Raw genomic sequence first — 21,943 nt, forward strand, 5'->3', positions numbered from 1 at the left:
AAATAACGTTTATTGTAATATTTGCTCCTTTTTGTTTGACATTTGGCACCAAATAACAAAAAAAAAAAATGTGCTCAAAACTTGAAGTACTACCACATATGGCCTAATTAGGACAGCCCTTTTTTCTTGAAAACTACCTCAAGAAAACCACATTAGCAAACACCACCTTCATGAAAGGGCACTTCCTGTCAAGAAAATGCCCTTCTTTTATAAAGCCACGAGAATTTTGTAGCCAATTGAAACGGATGAAAACCCAAATACGAGGATCAGAGTATCAGACTACCCTCTCATCGGCATCAAATACACATCCTTGGCCAAGATTCAAAGTTCAAACCAGAACTCCACCCATTACAAAGTTTGAAAACTGAAAAACCTTTTTCCTTGGCTTAATAAACTGCCACCGGATTGAAACTGAACATCTACAATGGACAAGTATTGAACTTACTCCAATACTAAAGCACATAACACAAACGTTAGACAGCAATTCTATCTTGGTCACTGATCATCGTCATCATCATCCATGCCTTATCCCAAATATATGGGGTTGAATACTGATCAGAATACAATTCTACTATTCGCTTCCAAGTCCCAACAGAAAGGTTACTAGTCCACACTTCCCACTCAAGAGCTGCATAAAAGGATTTAAGTTAACCAAGGAAATTTGAGAAGAGTTTCAGATTCCATATCCTTATATGGAACTCAGAGATGGTTGCTTTCTTAACTCAGACCAGTTTTTTTTTTTTTTTTTATCAATAACAGTAAATTTTATTAATAATTGAGAACTTAGGAAGTTACATAGAAAAGGAGCTAAAGGATCTTAACTCCCTACTATACCAATGTACACCCAAACCATGAAAAACTTACAACAGCCCAAAAGAGAGTTTTTGTTCACCCCTTGTCTAGCTAGTCCATCTGCCAAGGAATTTGCACTTCTTTTTATCCATGTGCAATGAACTTTGATGTCCTTGGTCAGCCACTTAAACTTCTGCTTTTCATTGTTGTAAATCCAGAGCTTAGAGCTATCCTCTTTTAGCCAATTCACCACAATTTCAGAATCACCTTCTATGATCAGTTTTTTAATATGCATGTCCTTAGCCCTTTGGATCCCTTCAAGAGCTCCTAGAATCTCAGCCCTCAAAGAATCGTCCACCCCAATTGGACCGGAATACATAGCTAACAAGTTCCCTTTTTCATCTCTTATCACTCCCCCTATTCCGGAAGGCCCTGTATTCATGCTGCTGCCATCAAAATTCAGTTTGGTAAACCCTTGAGGTGGAGGTGTCCAACAAGAACTTGAGGTCTTCTTATCTCAGACCAGTTGAAACAAGCTGGGTAAACTTGACTTGGGGCTTGATCAGCACACACCGTTTGACCTTGCAGAGAAGAATCCTCCTGCCTTCACTGGTACCAAAAGCTCGTACCACAGGAGCTCGAAGAAGAATAGATTCTCAACACACCAATTGGACCGGAATACATAGCTAACAAGTTCCCTTTTCATCTCTTATCACTCCCCCTATTCCGGAAGGCCCTGGATTACCCATGCTGCTGCCATCAAAATTCAGTTTGGTAAACCCTTGAGGTGGAGGTGTCCAACAAGAACTTGAGGTCTTCTTATCTCAGACCAGTTGAAACAAGCTGGGAAAACTTGACTTGGGGCTTGATCAGCACACACCGTTTGATCTTGCAGAGAAGAATCCTCCTGCCTTCACTGGTACCAAAAGCTCGTACCACAGGAGCTCGAAGAAGAATAGATTACCAACTATAGTGCCCAGTCCTGCACTTAGCTTCTATGAGCTGCCTCAAAGTTATTTTCAATCAAATTAAGAGATCTTTCTCCTCTTATCATCCCCTCAATAATATTGTTTCTTTGAAGAAGGGGTAATTAAAGTAGAGCTCTGTAGCTCATCTAATCCTTCTTTTTTCTTTTGGGTTGCAAAAATGCAAAAGGACCTTTTTTTATTGTTGGCATCCCAAAACGAGTATTAGAGGTAATGGTTTATTCAAGTATAACAGAGTTCGCCTTTGTATCAACTGCCCGTCTTAGCCTCTGGGGTTTTGGTTAGGCTACACAAATCCTACTTCACAATTCCACTTGGCATTTTTTATTTTAATTGCTGGCTTACAACCTGATACAACGTTCCTCAGTTACCTGGCCTTGCAACTAGAGAGAGAGGATCACAATATCCTTAGCTTATAAAACCTGTAAAAAGAATGAAACATAAGATAGCTTGATGATATTAAACATTATTGCTGGAAAAAGATATCAAGAGTTTTTTGAGGGTTTAAAGTCACAAGAAGGCCAAATTTATTTTTTAGTACTTCTGTAATTGATAACTGAAAAGATATAAGATTTCATTAAGAAAAGAGGGAAGTTATATATAAATTGTCTGGCTCCGGCATATCTAGGGGCAGAATTAAACAAAGACAACTAATTGAAACAATTTAATATTAAATTATGATTCACAAAATAAACTTGCATTAACTGTAACCTGCAAGTTAATGCAGGGATAGAATCACTCATCCACACCATACACATTGTAATTTTTAATATAAATATCATGTCTACTTTGTTAGAGAAAAAGGGGTTCAGCAGTAAGAGAGGAGGATGAGGAAAAAAGAACATGTATAAACTATGAAAACCTAGCAGAGTAATTCATGGGATAGATAAGAGGTTTTGGGTTTTGCCCCTCTTTCACCTTAAAATGCCATCCAGACAGCAGCAAGTCAATAGCATCTGATTTTGTCTGCTTTGATCTCAGCAAGATACCATTCATATTGTCAAAGGTCAGTGACTCTAAACCTGAATTCTTTTTTTTTTAGACTATTAAAGGAATATTAACAAGTGGTCATTGTTGGTGCAATGATTATAACTTGGGTTGACAAATGTGAGAATGTCAGGTTTGAGATGAATGTGGCCACTTCATTCAACCAAATTCCAACGGTTAGGTCCATATCCAGTCCATCCTCCCAAGATCCCAGATAGCTGGAAAAACACTGAATGGGCTGGAAGCATGCTAACTTGCATAAGGGACCAAGTGTTTAATAGATAGTAGGCCACCATATAGCTTATGGGTCAAAGCCCATGTGAGTGGGCCTAAATTAAGCCATCCTTTTTTAAGGACATTAACGAATTAAAGGTCAAACGAAAGCAACAGGAAATCAACTCACATTGACATTATGCTTTAGCTAAAACATGATTCATTTTACATGCTTACAACTACATCCCATTTAATCTAAACGCTCATGAAACAAACAATTAAGTAACTACTCATTCACAACTAGCAAAATTCTTTTTGCTAGGTAACCAACAGTAATGTAAGAATCAAGGCAAACTAATGCCAATTAGAGATTTTTTTTTTTTTTTTGAGACAGGTAAAGTATAATATCATTAAAAACAAAAAGTTGTAACATTTGATGAGTAGCAGTTCAAAAGATAATGATCATGAAAATAGCATTCATTTTTATTTTACTTAAATACCTATGGTCTTACTAATTTTTTAAATAGGCAACCCTGTTTTTGCCTTTGATGTTGGAGTGAAGTTTTAGAATGCTACCCAAATAGCAACCAGGTTGAATAGAATCAGATTTTGTCTAGAATCTGGATTCTAGAATACCATCCAAACGGGCTCCTACTCTTGAAAATCTGGGTCTAGGAGCATGTTAATCTGCTAAAGGGAATGAATATGCTTTAACAGATAATAAGGTGCTATGCACTACAGAGCTTAGGGATCAAAACCCACCATAAGTATAGACTTATCCATCTTTTAGGATATTAATCCAGGTCAAAAAGAACTAACAAGAAATCAACCCATTTCTGAAACCTAAGAGTTCACATTTTAGCTAAGTCATGGTTTGTTTTTCATGCTTATTTATTAGCACATGTACATTTATAAATCCACCAATCAAAAACGTCTTTTTTTTGAAGATAAAATAAAAATGGGATTTTATTAAAAGAAAAAAAGGAAGGTATTAAGTAGGCACCAGAGGAAAAACGGACTAATAACTGCCTAACAACAGAGAGAACTCAAACACTACGGACAATTTTCAAAACAAACATCACCCCCTCCCCAAACCTTTCCATGAATACAATAAAGATCCCCCACAAATCAAAATTCCAGATCTAAAGATCCCCCAACACAAGAAAGAAACTTAAACCCCAAAACCATCCTTCAAGATTCTTCTCACCAGAAGAAACACAAAAAACTCTAAACCAGCCAGAAACTTCAACAACCTCCAATACCCATCTCAACCTGGAATTTGTTTACTTGTCTATTTTAAATCTACTGATCAAAAACAAGTACATTTAAATCCCAATGTTCATGACAAAACCGATTACTAGCTCACAGGACTCTGGCGTGCTGTCTATGTTCTTGAATGTTTGCTTGCAATTCTTCTAAGATGATGGAGTTTTCTTTAACTAGGAAAGCAGCAGAAGTGCGAGAGTTAAGGTAAAATACCAATAAGAGAAACCTGTGCAGAGTAGTTACTAGTTATCGATTAGCACATTTTGGCAGGAAGTTGCTGGAAAAATTAATGAATTGATCCTGATGCCAGTAAATTTTTTAACCTTACTTTATTAGTAACATTCACATACATCATGGCACCAAAAAACAAAAGAAAGCCACATTCCTATGGATGTTTAGGAATAACATGCCTTCCAGTTAACTGTAAGTCCCCCTATGACATGCTAGTGATGCTAACCCTGGAGAATACAGCAGCCTGATCAAGCCCATGTAGTGAATCTATCAAGTGAATTCGCAGTGAAGCAGGACCTCTAGCCATGTCCATCCCCATCTCAGCAGCAAGACCAAATATGGAAAGTGCTGAAGCTGTGGCTTCTAAAGCATGCAAAGGGTCAACTGCAACAAAGGCAGCAATGAGGGCTGTGACCGCACACCCTGCAGCTGTGATCTTTTGCAACATGGCCACACCATTTTTCACACCCACCACCCGTTGCCCATCTGTAATTATGTCAACAGCTCCAGAAACAGCGATTACAGAACCACTTCCTTGAGCCAAGGATTTTGCTGCTTCCACTGCATCCACCGATCTGTGGGAACTATCAACCCCCTAGAGAAAGTGTCAAGAGGAGATTAAGCAAATTGTAGCATATGTAGGATACAGTAACTATGCACCAAATTTAATCAGGAGTGCCATTCAAGCTAAAGATTACTACTCCAAGCAGAGGTTGTCAGGTTGAGAAAAGCCAGTCATGTATTCAGCATTTATCTGACATCTAAAACTCAAGACAATTGGTTCAGAAAGATGATCATCAAATAATAAAGACAAGTAAACTGGACACATGGACAAGTATAAATGGAACAAGTTTATCGGCATACTCCTACCCACTTAAAAGGTTATCAATATGTCCTGAATATTAAAATTCAGAAACTTGAATTGAAGCAAGAATTCCAAACTTTTGTCTGCCTTATGCACGGAAAACAGAAAAGACATGAAGTTTACTCAGCAAGACATGGATGTATCACAGGATGATACCCGAACCCTTCAATATACACAAACTACTTGTGTAGGTCCTGTAGGAAGTGCCACAACAAGGTAACAGCATGCAATATGTGTCTGATTTGCCAATGGATAATTAGAGAAGAATGAGTTGTATTGAGGATCATCTTCCCCAAACAGCCTTGCAACATTTCAGCTTATGCACTATTTCTGTAGCTTGCTTTTAGTTTGGCTTTGTAAGGCTTTTTTTTTTGGTTGTCTTTCCTCCTGGAAGACTTTATTCATTTTTTCTTGTTCTTTCTTTTTTCTTTTTCTTTTACAGATGAAAGATAGATAGAGGTTTCATTAGGATACAATACAAGAATGCATGAGTACAAGATAAGCCAGACACAATATTATCAACAGTTCCTCAGACCAACTGAAAACCATCAGATACAACAATGCCAAGCAGGAGGAAAAACAATGAAACTCAGCACCATGGAATACCAACACAGCTACTACTCAAGATGCTTTCCTCCCCACCACCCATAAAATTGTCCTTGAGATATTTTGCAAACTTTGAATCCACTTGAATGAGATCTCTCTAGATGCCAGAGATCTGGATTCCACTATGAAATGACAGAGGAACCAGGTAGCACCAAATGCTCTGCACATCCATCAATAACTATCCAAGAATATTCTTTTACATTTTTCCACTTGGGATCTGCTACCCACAAGTTGTTCCCACATTCCTACCCACAGACCACCACTACTATGTATTGAGAACATCTCCCCATGAATGATAAGGGAGATATTCCCAACACGCAGCTGTAAAGTCTCGTGGGTAGAGATGTGGTAACAGCTCGTGGATAGCATATCTGAGCCATACTTTTCCAGTAAAAAGAGGTTGGAAATTAATTGTTTGTTTAAGTCCAACGTACAAAATGTCCACAGGATTGTAACAATTGGCAGACTGAGCTTAGAGAGTACCTATATCCCATGTCCACAGGTTTGATATCTGCATTGCATAGGTTCTATCATCTATGATAACCAAAGAAAATGCAGATGCTCCATTTTCAAGAATTCCTCATCCTCATAAAACCAAGATTATATCTGTTTCTTGACAATTACACTTTGTTGGAATTTCTTTTCATTAGAGCAAGAAAAAACCTACAACTGAGTATATACCATAATAGACAGTTTTTTTTTTTTGTTCTTTTTTGCAATAAGTTGATAATTTATCCATTTTCTATGACTCTAACAAGAGCATTTACTGGAGGGGAAAAAACTGATGAGCTTTACCGAAATTCCAAAGGAACCTAAACTAATTCTTGAATTGCCAACCACTACTTTCACTTGTTTTAAGCACCAACTCATGTTTTTCTATGAAGTGTACGTTGGGTGGTGCCAATTTAAATGGTCGGAGCAGTAGCATACAACTGGTCAGCTTTAACTTGATTTTAAGAAGTGGGAATAAGTTGATAGTTTAATCCTTGGTGATTTCATTTTTTGGGTTTTGGGTATGTTCCGGCTTGTGTTTTGCACATCTCCTCATGCAAATCCTCTGTTTTTAATGAAAAGTTATCCTTTTCTCAAAAAAAAAGTTGATAATTCATCCGTTTTCTGTGACTGTAACAAGAGCTTTTTCTGAACCAGAAAAAAGGAAAAAGAACTGATGAGCTTAACCAAAATTCCAGACGAACCTAAATTAATTCTTGAATTGCCAAAAGATCCCAAAACCCATGAAGGGTTCAATATCTACAACTACTTTCACTTGGTTTAAGCATCAACTCATCAACCACCCAGCAAAAATAAATCAATAAACAATTAACAGAATAATTTTAAGGGAAAAACGAAAGACGTAATTTAAGAAAGAGCAGCAAGAGAGATGTAATAAGTATCAATGTATTACATAATCCCTCATTTAAATTGTTTCAAGCGTAATACCTTACTGGGCCCCAAAGAAGCATTTGAAAGCGCGAGAATCTCAGAGGCATTTCCTCTAAGAACAACAGGCTTGAGCTGAACGAGGTCGAGGCACGCCCTCAATCGGAACTCGGAAGCCGAAGCGGCAACCGGGTCGAGAACCCATGGTTTACCCAACCGAGTCGCCAACTCAGCGGCGGTCTTCATGGACGGTATCCAGTCGGGCGAGAGAGTACCGACGTTGATGCAGAGCGCTTGGGCGTGAGGGGTGAAGTCTGGGATCTCTTGCAGGCAGTGGAGCATGGCCGGTGATGCACCGGCGGCCAACAACGTGTTGGCCATCAGATCCATCGATACGTAGTTGGTGATGCACTGGATCAGCGGCGACCGTTCTCTCACAGCCGTTAATATTCTCCATGCCGTTGCGCCCCACTCTCGTGCTTCCCCCTCGCTTGCTCTCTCTCCCATGCTGCTCTAATTCTTACTCTGTCTATCTCAGAAGTCAGCACTCTCCCGTTCTTCTTCCTTCATAAATAATGCAAACAGAGAAAAACCAGCTACTCCCATTGTCGTAGCTTTGTGCTAAAACCGTGAATCACGACCCCTGAGGCCCCACACTGAGTTGATGAAGTGACGTTAAGGTGGGGCCAATCGATGGCAGTGATCTCACAGTTTTAGCCAAAGCTACACCGATGGGTATAGCTGATTTTTTTTGGGAGTCAACAGGGCGGTGGTGAGGTGGGGGTGTTCAGAGGATAAAGGGAACCGAATCAGGTGGGGGTGATCTCAACTACCATTAGCTCCATCCTCTTCGCCCAAATTTCTGTTGCAACCACCTGAGTGGGAGAGAGCAACAGCAGCCTCAAATGTAGAGGAACAACCTCGAAGAAGAAAAATGCTAAGCGCAACATTACCCACCACCGCCACCGGCACCACCACCAGCAAAGAGGCCCGAAATCTCTACTGCCTCTTAGCCACCTCTCTGCTTTCTCTACTCTTTATCCTCTCCTTTTCTTCGTCTACCAACCCCGCTTCTTCTTCTTCTTCATCTGGGTCTTCTCCATTCGCCTTATCCTCGCATCATCTTCAACAACAACAGCCCAATTCGCTCACCCCAACACCCCCTTCAATTGCCTACTTCATCACGGGCTCCAATGGCGACTCCGAGCGCATACTTCGGCTCCTCTTCGCCATTTATCACCCAAGAAACCAATACCTGCTCCACCTCGATCTCACCGCTAATCAGTCCCAACGTCACCAGCTCGCTCTCTCTGTACAATCCGTCCCCATCTTCCGTGCCGTTCAGAATGTCAACGTCGTTGGCAAAGCCGATTTTGCTTACTCCCGTGGGTCCTCCGCCATTTCCTCTACTCTCCATGGTGCTGCCATTCTGCTCCGCTTCTCTTCCAGTTGGGATTGGTTCATTAACCTCTCTGCTGCAGACTACCCTCTCGTCACCCAAGATGGTCTGTGTGTCTAGTATCCCCGAAAGAGTTCCCATTCCCTTTATTTGATTCTTTAAGAATTTTCTTTTAATTTTTCTGCGTTTCAACCGCTAATCTGATCTGGGTTTTTTATGGGTTTTGCAGATCTACTCCACATATTGTCGTTCTTGCCAAAAGATCTAAATTTTGTAAATCATACCAGTCGCATTGGGTGGAGAGAGTAAGAGAGTTGATGCTCTATTTGTTAATTCAAATTTTGTTATTGAATTTTTTTGATTGAGATTTACAGGAATGTAGATGGATGAGCTTCTTTGTCCTAACATGAAGATTTTAAATATGCTTGATGTTACAGATCTCGGAGAATGAAACCCATTATTGTTGATCCTGGTCTTTATCTTTCCGCTAAGAGCGACATATTTTACGTTACACAGAAGCGGGAGTTGCCGCAAGCTTATAGATTGTTCACAGGTTAGTATTTGTGTATTCTTTTTAGTGCATTAGAATGATAAAGGTGATTATTTGTGTTCCATGTACAAGGTTTTTAGATGTCAAATTCATACTTATTGTTACAACCAGAGTTCATCATCATCATCCATGCCTTATCCCAACTATATGGGGTCGGCTACATGAATCCTGTTTCGTCAATCTGTTCTATTTAAAGCCATACCCCTGTTAAAGTGTCAGACTTGTTCACCTAAAATCATGAAGTATCAAGAAGTTTTCCAAGGCTAAAATTTTAGTGCTCACGTCAAGAAGAAATAGCTGTGAATTTATCACGATGAAATAGTTCAAGTATTTCAATTATTACAGTATGCATACATTCCTTCAGTAATTCTGCTTTCCGAATTCCCACCAACTAGAGTGACTAGATTTCTTTTTTTTTACCCCATTTTAAATCCCTATAAAACATATATGTACTTAATACAATTGAGTTTACCATTTTTTTTATCAATAAAGAGAAATTTTATTAAATTCAAACTCAGGTATTACAGCAAGGTGGAAAAATCTCCATCAAGAAATAGATTTAAAGTTTTGCCCAAAACATTTGTTGTCTAACAGTCCCTTGTTTAGCCAAAGAGTCCACCATTGTGACTAGATTTCTGATTCGGCTAAAGTTCATTGGCAATGCTTTTGGCAGTTGTTAGTCACTTAAATGAAAAAGGTTAAGCATTAGATGGCCTATACTTCTAGTTTCTGTACTTGGTAGTAGCATGAAAACAGATACTAGATTCTATGCAGCATATTGGTGGTTTGAGTCCTCAATGATGGTAGTATCATATCTAGTTATGTAATTTGTGGAAATTCCTCAGTTTTCTACTGAATTAAAAGTTAACAGTTACAACATGGGATTTGGGTCTTCTGAGGGGCCTTAGAGATTTTGAGATGCCCTCAGTTTTGGAGCTCCTTTCACTTCTTGAGGGTGGTTTTTCTTCATCCTTCCTCTGACTGCTGGATTTGTTCCCCCTTACCTTCTGGGCTCTTTTCTTGTGATTCCTATAAAGGTCTCTGCTTGAGGGGTTTTTTCGATGTAATGTTGATAATAGCTAGAGTAGAGGTACTAATGATTAGTGAGTGATGAAGTATTAGAACTGGGGATAATGGTTATTGGTTATGTCTATGCCAAGATACCTATGGATATTTGAAATAGTAGTCTTGCTATCTTATACTCCTATACAAGGAAGAAAAGATTCATGAGCTCAAGGGTTGCTAAATTGGGCACTAGAAGATTGCCAAACTGGGATGCCAGAAAATCCAAGGAGGGAAAGAAACATGTGATGATTGGATAGATAATTGTCAGATCTACAATGGTCCATCCATAGATTTTGAGATGCCCTCAGTTTTGGAACTCCTTTCACTCCTTGAGGGTGGTTTTTCTTCATTCTTCCTCCTTTGACTGCTGGGTTTGTTCCTCCTTACCTTCAGGGCTCTTTTCTTGTGACTCCTATAAAGGTCTCTGCTTGAAGGGGTTTTTTGGTGTAATGTTAATAATAGCTAGAGTAGAGGTACTAATGATTGGTGAATGATAAAGAATTAGAACTGGGGGTAATGGTTATTGGTTATGTCTATGCCAAGATACCTATGGATATTTAAAATAGTAGTCTTGCTATCTTATACTCCTATACAAGGAAGAAAAGATTCACGAGCTCAAGGGTTGCTAAATTGGGCACTAGAAGATTGCCAAACTGGGATGCCAGAAAATCCAAGGAGGGAAAGAAACATGTGATGACTGGATAGATAATTGTCAGATCTACAATGGTCTATCCATAGATTCCTTCAGAACATGGTGCAAAAATATTCCTTTCAAGAAGAAGTGGTTCGTAAATGATACACTGTTGGTTGTTTGGATGAATAACATTATGTTATATTCTTGATGGGACATGGAAGAGATCAAGGGTTAGTCTTTCCCCCCTCTATTTTCTTTGCATTTCAATAAGTAGGATTAGGGTGGTGACCTGGACTGCAACTTTAATCTGGTGATAGAGTGAGGAAAGGCAGATCGTTAATGAGTCTGATTAGAGTAAAAAGGGACAGTTCATTGATAAAAGCTGCTGCTTTAAAGTGTTTGGTGAGAATTGTGGTTTGTAATTCAATATCGATGAACATTTTGCCATGTAGAGTTGGAGACATTTTGCTAAGATATTTGGAAAATCTAAAAATTCAAAAAAGTTTTATAGAAACATGGAATTAGTTAATAAACCTTCAAGAGATCATTAGAAGAAATATAATTGCACCATGTAAGGCTCAAAACCATAGCAAAGAACTATATAAATCAAATAGGAAAATTTAAGAGATTGTAATAGGTACATTTCTCTTTGTCTCCCTTTTGGTCTTTGGCCATCTTCTCTTCTTTATATATGTCATTATTTGCCATTTTAACTTTTGTCTTTATTGTTACTATATGTTTTGATTAGATTGAAAATGCTCCTTTGAAGTCATATGCAATTTTATTTCTTTTGAAAATTATAGTGACTTGGTAAGTGAATCATATCAAAGTATGTTGGTGTGAAAATTTTAATAAATTCTCATGCAACATAATTCACTCAATCAAGTGATTGAGTTTTTATTATTTTGGGTAAGGCCCATTCAGGGAATCATACAGATTATTCCCTTTAATTACATCTCCACAAGAAAGTAGAGAACACCTTTTGATTCTTACTTGGAGAAATGAATGCATAGAACAAAAGAAAAGAACAATAGGGTACTTAAAAAAGAACTTTTCATTTTTGTTTCTTTTACATCAAGTGTACAAGAATGAGAAGAAAGAAAAAGAAAATACAATTGAGAAAACTACACAACAATACATTTCTCTCTTTTCCTTTTGATACAAAGAAAATTTCCTTCTCACTCCTTTATTCACAATAAGTTGTAGTCAATCAGATGAAGTTCTGACTGTAGACAACCTTAATCCTTGGATTTTTGCATACAAAATGGGAACCGTAATCCATGGTTTTCAAAACTGGACCGGACCAGTCTGTCAGACAGAAAAAACCGGGAACCGGTCACCTGACCAGTTCCATTTTCCCCCAAAACCGGATTTTCTTCAAAAGCCGTTGATTTTGGTCAGCAAACTGCTGAACTGGGCAGTTAACCGTTCAAACCGTTTTTTATTTTTTTGTCAGAATGGGCCGAGTGTTCGGTTCAAACAGTTGGACCGTTCGACCCAGTAACCGGACCCCTAACTGGTTCGGTCTCCGGGTCAGTTTTAAAAACCATGCCATAATCAATCAAACTGAATATTTGATTGTAGACAATTTTTATCCCTTTGTTCTTCATTTTCATTTGAAGGGAACCATAATCAGCCCTTGAGAATTAGACTATAGATGGTTTAATCCCTAACTTTGTCTTGAAAGAGGGACCATAATCAACCAAGTAGAGGCACCTGGTTGTAGATGGTTTATTTCCCTCTATTTCCTTTCTCAAAAGTGTAAATAAAAGAGAGAGAGAGAGAATGATATATAGCAGAAGACATATATAATAAGTATTCATGAAGAGGACTTTCCTTTTCCTACCTGTATTATTGAGACTTCTTTTCCTTCCTTGCCTTCCCATGAAAACTTCTCTTTTCTACTTTCTTTATCTTTGATTTTCTTAAGAATCTCTTGAGATAATTTTCCCTAAAGAGTTTGCCCGTCAGTGCCTCTAGCTTCCCCTTAAGGAGCTTAAATAGGGAGTGGGTACCTCCACCTAGGTGAAGGACACTTGCCCCTTCCACTTAAAGAGAGGGAATTCCCATACAGGATACTTTTTTATAGTTTTGATGATTTGGCTAGCAGACTAGCCAACCCATTTATTTGGGTTATTAAATTATTAATGTTATTTGGATTAAAAAAATGCCTTCAACAAAGTAGTAAGTCAATTATCCATTCACCAATTCCTTGTCGGGTCTTTTGGGAAAATAGTTTTAAAAAATGATAATTTTAATGAAATATTGAAAAGTTTATAATAATGTTCTAAAATTTTAAATGTTAAATAAATATATAGTCTATCAATGAAATTGCATTGATGGGAGCCTTATGAGCTGGGCTGCCTTAGTCTATCAATGAAATCTGAAATATCGCTGACATATCAGAAAAATACCAGGGGTATTTGAAAAAAAAAATGATTCTTGGAAGATTTCGTATCGCCACCTAGCAAATGGGGGTAGTTTGGGGATATGTCACCAAATATCGTCAATATTGCGAACCGAGATATGTGACTAGTTTGTAGCTAATCTAGGGTTTTTTTTTTCCATTTGTTAGTTGGAGAGGAGAACATTACCTTTTTATCCATTTCATTTTGAAAGAAAAGAGTACCACAAAAAAGCAGGAGAGTTGAAAGGAGTTTGGAATGGAAGAGACATTTGTGATGCCTAACTAAGAGATAGAAACCATCACATGACAGTTATATTTTAGAAGAGTAATGGTATTTGCTTGGAAAGCTCAATTGGAATGATTGTTGCTTATTAATCCTTTCCAAAATCCCATCTATAGGTGTTAAACTAAAAAATAACAGAATATTTAACATTGCATAGTTAAGTCTGATATTTCGGTTGACCTATGTGACTGACCAGTTATTAATCATTTAATGTAAGTTACATATTAATGTTTAACACATGTTGCTTTAAGGCTGTGAAACATTCATTTTAGTCAGTTGTGTTTTCAAAAAGCATTTGAATGATGGGGGGGGAGGGGACTATGTGGATGGCATTTCAGAAACAAAAGCTTTGGGAACCTGAGTCATGGCCGGGAGATTCTTTTTATTTAATGATAAAAAGAATGTAATCTCTCTCTCTCTCTCTCTCTCTCTCTCTCCCTCTTTGTTCAAAGTAGGGATGCAATCAATGCCTTTGCTACAACTTAGGTACTAAGGATACAAACTTTTTAAATTTGTTATCTGTATTAACACTTTAGCAAGCATATGTTTTTTCATCATTTTCTTCTAATTTACTTTGTGAACATTGTTTTTGAAGGCTGGAGGTGTGACTGGGATTTCAATGTGAAGGCCTTGAAAATTAAAATAAGCAATCAAAAAGTATTTCATCAATGTAAACAGATAAAAATGCTTCCAAGCCTACAAGTGATCTTTATTTATTTATTATTTTGGTGAGTCCTACAATTGATCTATATAGTGTCTTATCACCTACCCCCAAACAGAGTTTTAACTAAACACAGAAGCAATGTTTTGAAAGTCGTTATCTATCGTAAATCGTAAGATTGTTGCTGATTTTTCTAAAATTGTCAAAAAACTATAAAAATAGCTAACTCCCTCAAAAATTAGGAAAAACAATGACTTTTTACCAATTTTTAGCCTATAGACATAACATAAACAGGTAGTGTACTGTAGTAGTAGACTGGTAGTGAGTTTGACAATTACACCACTTTCATGAATCATAATTCAATAAATGCCATGGGTATGATCAAGTTCAACTTCAATTTTAAGCAATAAAAAACTATATCCTTAATTGTATTGCTATTTGATATGACCATATAATTATATAAATATGAGCTTTACATGGCATCATGTTCTTGTCTTCACTCTTCATCCCCAAGGCTCAACAAAAAAGAACTAAAAGGTTATCTAATATTCTAATTCCTAATGTTTCGTCTTTCAAGTTTCAATAATTTAAGACAAATTATCAATACAGTAGAAATTGCTGATAAATAATTCTGATGTATGCTTTGTGAAGAAAAGTAGTAGAAAATGAAAGGCTTCAGCAAGAGAGAAAGAGAGAGAAGAAGAAAAGAGAGTGGGATGTCGCCAGAATTGAATAGATCTGGCCGCCAACCCCTTTTGACTTATATACTTAAAATAAAAGAATGAAACATTACAAAAATACCCTTACTAGGGCAGCTACTTTAAGTAGCTGAACAGTCACAACTTAAAATAACATAAACTAATGGGCCTAAGGCCCAATAACTTCCTAACTTAATAACTTAAATAAAAATAAAACAAAGCTGGCCCAATAACTTAAAATCGGCCCAAACTCAACAAATACAATAAGATGATAATTTGAATCTTATCAAGTTTCAATAACTTGAGTCTCACACATCCAAAAACATGATAATTCAACAAAATACACACATTAAATCATCAATACAAGAGTACAATAGTGAAATAATGCAATTAAAGAAATTAAATTCTGAAATTTAATAATTTTTTTTGTAACTAATACCATTGCATAATTGGACATAACTCATAAGCACTGTTTTCCCCCAATCAGCAACTCATAAGCACATTCCATTGACATAAATAGATAAACAACCAAAGAGATTCTATGTGGACAAGTATAATAAATTACAAATCTATATCCACTAAACCAGCATAAATAAAGGCTTGAAGGCTGAAGCTAACAAAGAAATCCTCATTGATCAACAAGGAATATAGAGTTCTTCAGTGTTCAGATGCGAAGATGCCCTATTCTATCATTGCCTCCAACCATTTATAAAAAAAAGGACACCTAACAAGAAGAACAACCAACTTAAAAATTAAAATAAAACACATAGATAAAATGAAAAGTCTTATGAAATAATGAAAACATAATTTGCATCAGAAAAAGAGGAAAAAGTTAAGAGGTTGAAGCCCCTGTTTTTTTGCATAATAAAAGGGAAAATGAAATAGGGCAGAGCCTATGCAAAAGAAAAAGGACTAAAATGACGCAAAAAACAAAAAAAAGAGGAAAATGCAACAGGGTGGAGCCCTTGTTTTCATTGCAAAAAAACCATGCAAAAACAGAATGAATTTTGCATCAAAAGAAGAAGAAGAAGAAGAAGTGGGGCAGAGCCCCTGTTTTGCATCAAAAGAAGAAGAAGAACCCTTACCTTCATGCAAATAAGGAGAGGAGGGTTGGAGCTTCAATGCAGGAGGGTTTCAACTCTTCCAGTCTCCCACCCAAGAATTTCCTTCGTTAGTAAGCCTCTTTCACTCTTTCAATTGATTAAAGAGGCTATTTAAGTTATAAAAAAGAAAATGACAATAGTGCCCCTTGATGTAAATGTGTAGCTTTTAAAAAGTGAAGGACTAAATTGTCTTTTTTCCAAATTATGTTTCTGGTTCTAATTGTTAAAATTGGTTCTGAATCACGATTTACAATTTGATACAATGATTTGAACATAAATCACACAATTAATTTAAAAAATGATTAGTACATGCGATTGAATCGTTTTGGGGTCGCTTTGTTATGAATCGTACTATTCAAATCATGGACTGCACGATTTTAAAAACATGTACAGGAGTCATAACATTTAAGGCCAATAAAAACTTTTACCACCAATTCCAATTCTTTGGAAACTCATGATCCTGATAGGGTGATTTGTTACTAGTTGTGTGGTTGGAGATGAGCTTTTGGTGGCAGAGGATGTTAGAAGAGCTATTTTATTAGGTAAAAATGAAGTTCAGAGTTCTGGAAAGCTTTTCTCTTTCAAAGAAAGAGTTACCAGACTTGTCCAATTGAAGAAAATTTAAGTGAGACTGAAGATGAAGAAAAGTAAAGTGGAAGAGGGATTGGGGAAGAGGAGGAACAAGAAATTAAAAAGAAAAGGAGCAAGAAGTTGATTTTGAAGAGCAAGATGGGGAAGATAGAATTCCTTTAGAATGAATTTATAAATTAAATAGGAAAATTTATTTGAAGAAGGTAGTTCATACTTCATACAAAAGCTGAAGTAGATAAACTTTTGGATCTGTTTTAGCAATCGAAAAAAAAAAAAAAAAGAAAAGAAAAGAAAAGTTTGAATCCTGTTTTTTGGGTTGGGATGATTTTGCTAGAAGTTTTTCAATGGAAGAGAAAGGCAGAATTATGAGAAGCACATAGATAAGACTGGAGCATAAATAGGGATGGTGACTCTCATCCTATGAAAGGTAAGTTAGATATAGATTCAGGGTTTGAGGATGCTAATGAATTTGTTGTTATTGGAGGTAGAGTAGGTAGGTTGATAGAGGGAGTGAAGCTGAGTGGGGTAAGTATAGTAATTAGAATAAGGAAAAATGGAGGAGGTAAGAAGATAAGGGATTTAATGAAGGGGGACAGATGAAACTGATAAAAGCTTGTTTTGAATTTATTTTATCCTTTAAGATAAGTACTGACTGAATTTCATTCTAATGTAACATTATCAGAGACGGCCAATGCAACATTTTTAGTCCAGTGCACTAGGCGCCCACCAATGTGGGGTCTGGGGAGGGATAGATGTAAGCAGTCTTAACCCTGCATATACAGGGAGGCTGTTTCCAAGAAATGTAACATTCTTAGTTCTTATTCCCAAATTGCAAGGAGCAGTTGAGTTGACGCATCAGTCTAATCAGTAGCATTTATAAGATAATAGCTAACCTATTGGAAATCAGTTGAGAAAAGTCCTTAACCAAATCATCTCACCTTCACAAGGGGTATTCATTGAAGGGAATAATTGATGGATCCTTGATAGCCAATGAATGCACTGACTTTAGATTAAGAGCTGGTCAGCCTGGTGTGATGGTGAAATTGGACATGGAAAAGGCCAATGACCATGTCCAATGGAATTTTGTTGACTACATGCTCAAAAGAGTGGGTTTTGGTATCGAATGGAGAAGGTGGATTGAATTTGCATCCACCCTACCACTAAATTAGAATCACCTTCCATTTCTCTTTGCTGAAGTCCCAACTGTTTGGCCAATTTCAGCCCATAGAGGAGGGCCATGGTTTCTGCTCTCAAAGAGTCTCCCACCCTTATTGGACCTGAGTAAAGAGCCAAAACCCTTCCTTCTTCATCTCTAAAGACTCCAACAATACCAGATGGTCCTGGGTTTCCAAAAGAGTTCCCATCAAAGTTAAGCTTAATTCTTTGAATTGCTGAAGGGACCTAACTTTCCTGAATCACATCCTTGATAGAAGAAGAGTTAGCTACTAAATACTATCCCCTAACTATATCTTGCACGGAAAAATCCTTGAACAACTTGATTTATCAAAAAAAAAACCTTGAACAATTTGCTTGTTTTACCTAGTGTGCTACTTTGAAGGCAATGTCTTCTATTAGTTCCTCAGATTTTATTGAACCTTGAAAAATATGATTGTTCTTTTCTTCCCAAACTATCCACAAGATTGCTTCACTAGTGGCTCTCCACAAAAACGTTCCTCTCTTCTTTGGTTGTCTAAGAAAGCTAGCATCAAACAGAGCTGCCATAGAAAGAGGAGACTGCCTACAACCAAAGAGAGAGGAAAACTATGCCCAAATACTAAAAACAAATGAATAGGAGATTAGTGTGTTATTGTCTCACCACAGTTATTGACTTATTGCTAAGGATACAGATGTGAGGAGAAAAGCACCAAGATGGCCTTCTTTTCTGAAGCATATCACAAGTGTTAATCCTATGCTGCTTCCCAGTAAAAATCCCTGATCTTAGGAGGCACTGGATTACACCACACTTCTTTATTTGGAAAGGACAAAGCCTGACTAGAGGAGCTGAGAAGGGCAGTGGAGAAAGAAGCACAAGAGATGGAGCTAGAAGGGCAGGCCATCCAGATCCTGCTCTCTGGACAAGATTGGTCCAAGATTACTCAGAAGAGAGAATTCATCAATGGCCCCCATTTCAACTTCCCTAAGCCCTCTCCTTGGACCCAAGTCCCACAACACCCCACCACTACGGATGAAAGAAATGGGTGTTAACTTATGTAAAGACAGAGTAGAGTAAAGAGAAGGAAAATGATCCTTAAGGGGGGATTCCCCAAGCCAAAAATCTTCCCAGAAGAGGACTTTATTATCAGAACAAGCATTATACCTTATAAACAGAATGGAGGGTAAAGTGCCAAGGATAGCTTCCCAAAAAGAAGAGTGTGATGCCCTAGGGTCGAGTATAGTGTCCCAGCCATTTGCCACCAAGCCATGAATGCTGACTATCACCTCATGCCAAAGCTCTGGTTCAAGGGGTTTCATACGGAGAGTTGTTCTTTATCATAAGGGGTGCGTTTATCATGTTTCAAGTGGTTCCTTTCATTCATTAATAAACATTCAAAATTTTTTTGAAGTCTGTCTGTCAAAATATCAAGTTATTACTGGAAACCAACATCTCGTATGCCTTATAAAGTTGGAAATAAAGAAGGCAGGAGGTGGTTATTTCTTGATGATGAGACGTAATTTTATATTTTATGTAGGCCAGGTGGTAATGTTTGTTGCAGTAGTAGGGCTTATTTGAAATGGAGGTTGAGCAACAATTATTGATAATTGATGCTTAATAGCAATTGGATGGATTGCATGGATTTAGCTTACAATTCACTGTTTCCAACTTATTGTTGGAGTCCTAAATCCTGATTAAGAGCTGAGCAGTGACAAGGTTACAAGTGTATGATTTACTGGATGTATTTAATGTCTTCTTGGCTTGTGTGGTATTAGTCCATGTGTACTGGTAGCTTTTTTTTTATTCCCCATGATATTCGGAACGTCTATAACTATCATATTCCCCTTTGAGCATTCTTTCTTCTTTTGTCATCATTTATACCAAATCCTACTGGCTCATCTGAGTTTTATCAATCAGTTACTGTGGGTCTTCCTGGAGGATTATAGATTGTTTGGAGCTCAAGTCTTCATCACAGACTCACAGTGCACCTTCATACTTTAGGAGTCCATTTGATTAACATCAGATTTGCTATTTTCTTCTCTTCCCTCCACCCCCTCCTTCTGAAGGTAAACACATTGGCAGAACCAAATATCTTGCTGCTTTCTCTTTCAGTGGGTAAGATAGTTAAAAATAGAATATTGGAGTGTATGGTAAATAACCAAACTTCATTTTCAGCCATTAAGGAGCTCACAACCTCCTCATTAAATTAATCACTAAAAGACAAAGCAATAGGTCGTTCAGTTCAGTCCAGTCCTTTCAGTTGTTGTCAAGTGGCCTCCAAGTCATTCTTTATTGGCTGATATTATGCAATTACTGATAATAATATAGTTATTTATTATATTTTTCATTTTAAGAACTTTTTACATGCAAACTCTTAGATGCTAGCTTTTTCAGAACTCTTTGCGTTAAATTCCTATTTTTTATTTTTTAAAACAATACTTATTTGGATCAATGGGTTTCCCATTGTTCAATTACATAGTGCCCTGTGCAGAAAATTGATAATCGTGGTTTTAACCATTTTATACTTTATACCACATTACTACATTCATAGATTGTCATGGAGTGAATTGTCATGAAGTGAATAGCCATCACATCCAAAATCATGGGTAGTCCGAAGGAGATTGAATCCATTGTTGTTGTTTCTTTGTGAATGCTAATTTTCCACAAAGAAGTAGCATCTTAGTGCAGTATGAAATTCATATTTCACCTACCCCTCTGGTAGATCTGGATCAACCAAAAACTTGGCCTGGTTGAATGAATTTTATCCCAACCCTAATAGATTTAATCAACAGCTAGGAAAAAAAATATATATGGTGAAATTCCCAAATGGACCACTAAATTTTGTTCTCTGGCATTGTTCAGTGAGCCAAAAGCAGCTTGCCTGCATGGCATGCAGGAGGGATGTGTTAGAATGAATTAAAACTTAGTACTCTCCCTTAGCTCCAGTTTGAGATTTATGCCTTAAAATTTTGCAGGTTCAGCATCTGCTATTCTAAGTCGCAAGTTTGTGGAGTTCTGTATCTTGGGTTCAGACAATCTACCAAGGGTTCTACTCATGTTCTTCTCAAATATGCCTTCATCACTTGCCAGCTACTTCCAAACCGTACTGTGTAACTCTCAGGAGTTCAAAAAGACAACAGTCAACCACAACCTGCAATATGTGTCATGGGATAAGCCCCCCAGACAGGAGCCATGCATTCTTACTCTTAATGACTTTGATGAGATGATTCACAGTGGAGCAGCCTTTGGTAGTCAATTCCTCCAAAATGATCCAGTTCTTGACCGCATCGATGAAGAGATCTTGAACCGTACTGCTGGTAAGATCATCCCTGGAGGTTGGTGTATAAGTGACTCCAATAATGATCCATGTACAGTTTGGGGAGACACAGCTGTGCTCAGGCCTGGTCCAGGGGCCAAAAGACTTGAAAAACGAATTGTTGAATTGCTCTCAAATGGTACATTACATGTTAATCAATGTTCTGAAACCCTGACCGAGGAGGATAGTCAGACTGCCCAGAATGTCACCTCGGACCAAAACTCGGTTGACTGAATAGGCAGTTGTTTTAATAAAGGATTAACCAATACTTCAAAATGTCTGAAAATTAGCGTTTTTTCCTCGGTTTATAATATTTTTACTTTATAATTATAGGGTTTTTCCTTCTTTTGTCTTTCCTATTCATACAGTTGGGTGGTTGGGTTGGGCGGTCAGATTATGATCCACATGCTTTAGCAGGTCAACATTGGTTCCAATTAATGCACACTTGAGCGTCTGTCAATTCTTTATCTAACTAAAATGTATTGATCATCTTATGAAACCTGACATTGTTATCAAATGGACTAGAAAATGAACCACTTACGTTAACCCAAAATTTGTGTGAATGAACTCTCTGCACAGCAACTCAACAAATTTAGTACTAAGGGGACTTTCTTTTTTTGGATTTTGAGAGGGGAAAAAGTTGGTCAGTGGGATTTTGGTTCCCATTGAGTAAGAATCCCATGTTCTGTTTTTCAGATTTATAGGGGGACAATGGAACGTTTATTTTCCAAGGTATCACTTAATATCTTAAGTGAAT

At 37.4% G+C, this 21,943-nt stretch overlaps 2 protein-coding genes across 3 annotated transcripts; one reads left to right on the forward strand and one right to left on the reverse strand.

The window, feature by feature from the left end:
• Nucleotides 1-713: 713 nt before the first annotated feature.
• On the reverse strand, nt 714-7,976 carry LOC104602130 (hydroxyethylthiazole kinase family protein). Of its 2 annotated transcripts, XM_010265710.3 has the most exons (3): nt 7,387-7,976; nt 4,655-5,070; nt 714-2,200 (listed from the first exon to the last, which is right to left on the reverse strand). In XM_010265710.3, the coding sequence occupies exons 1-2, from the start codon at nt 7,831-7,833 to the stop codon at nt 4,678-4,680; spliced, it is 840 nt and encodes a 279-aa protein (XP_010264012.1). In that variant the 5' UTR covers nt 7,834-7,976; the 3' UTR covers nt 714-2,200; nt 4,655-4,677. The 2 variants fall into 2 exon arrangements, with proteins under 2 accessions (XP_010264012.1, XP_019054127.1); XM_019198582.2 differs by lacking the exon at nt 714-2,200 and having other exon boundaries at nt 4,549-5,070.
• A 129-nt stretch (nt 7,977-8,105) lies between these two features.
• Nucleotides 8,106-21,736, forward strand: LOC104602129 (Core-2/I-branching beta-1,6-N-acetylglucosaminyltransferase family protein). The gene is made up of 4 exons (XM_010265709.3): nt 8,106-8,831; nt 8,955-9,030; nt 9,163-9,278; nt 20,846-21,736. The coding sequence occupies exons 1-4, from the start codon at nt 8,261-8,263 to the stop codon at nt 21,418-21,420; spliced, it is 1,338 nt and encodes a 445-aa protein (XP_010264011.1). The 5' UTR covers nt 8,106-8,260; the 3' UTR covers nt 21,421-21,736.
• The last annotated feature ends 207 nt before the right edge of the window (nt 21,737-21,943 follow it).

The sequence above is a fragment of the Nelumbo nucifera genome, chromosome 3, assembly GCF_055504915.1.
Source record: "Nelumbo nucifera cultivar China Antique chromosome 3, China Antique-T2T, whole genome shotgun sequence".
In the NCBI taxonomy this organism is placed as follows: domain Eukaryota; kingdom Viridiplantae; phylum Streptophyta; class Magnoliopsida; order Proteales; family Nelumbonaceae; genus Nelumbo; species Nelumbo nucifera.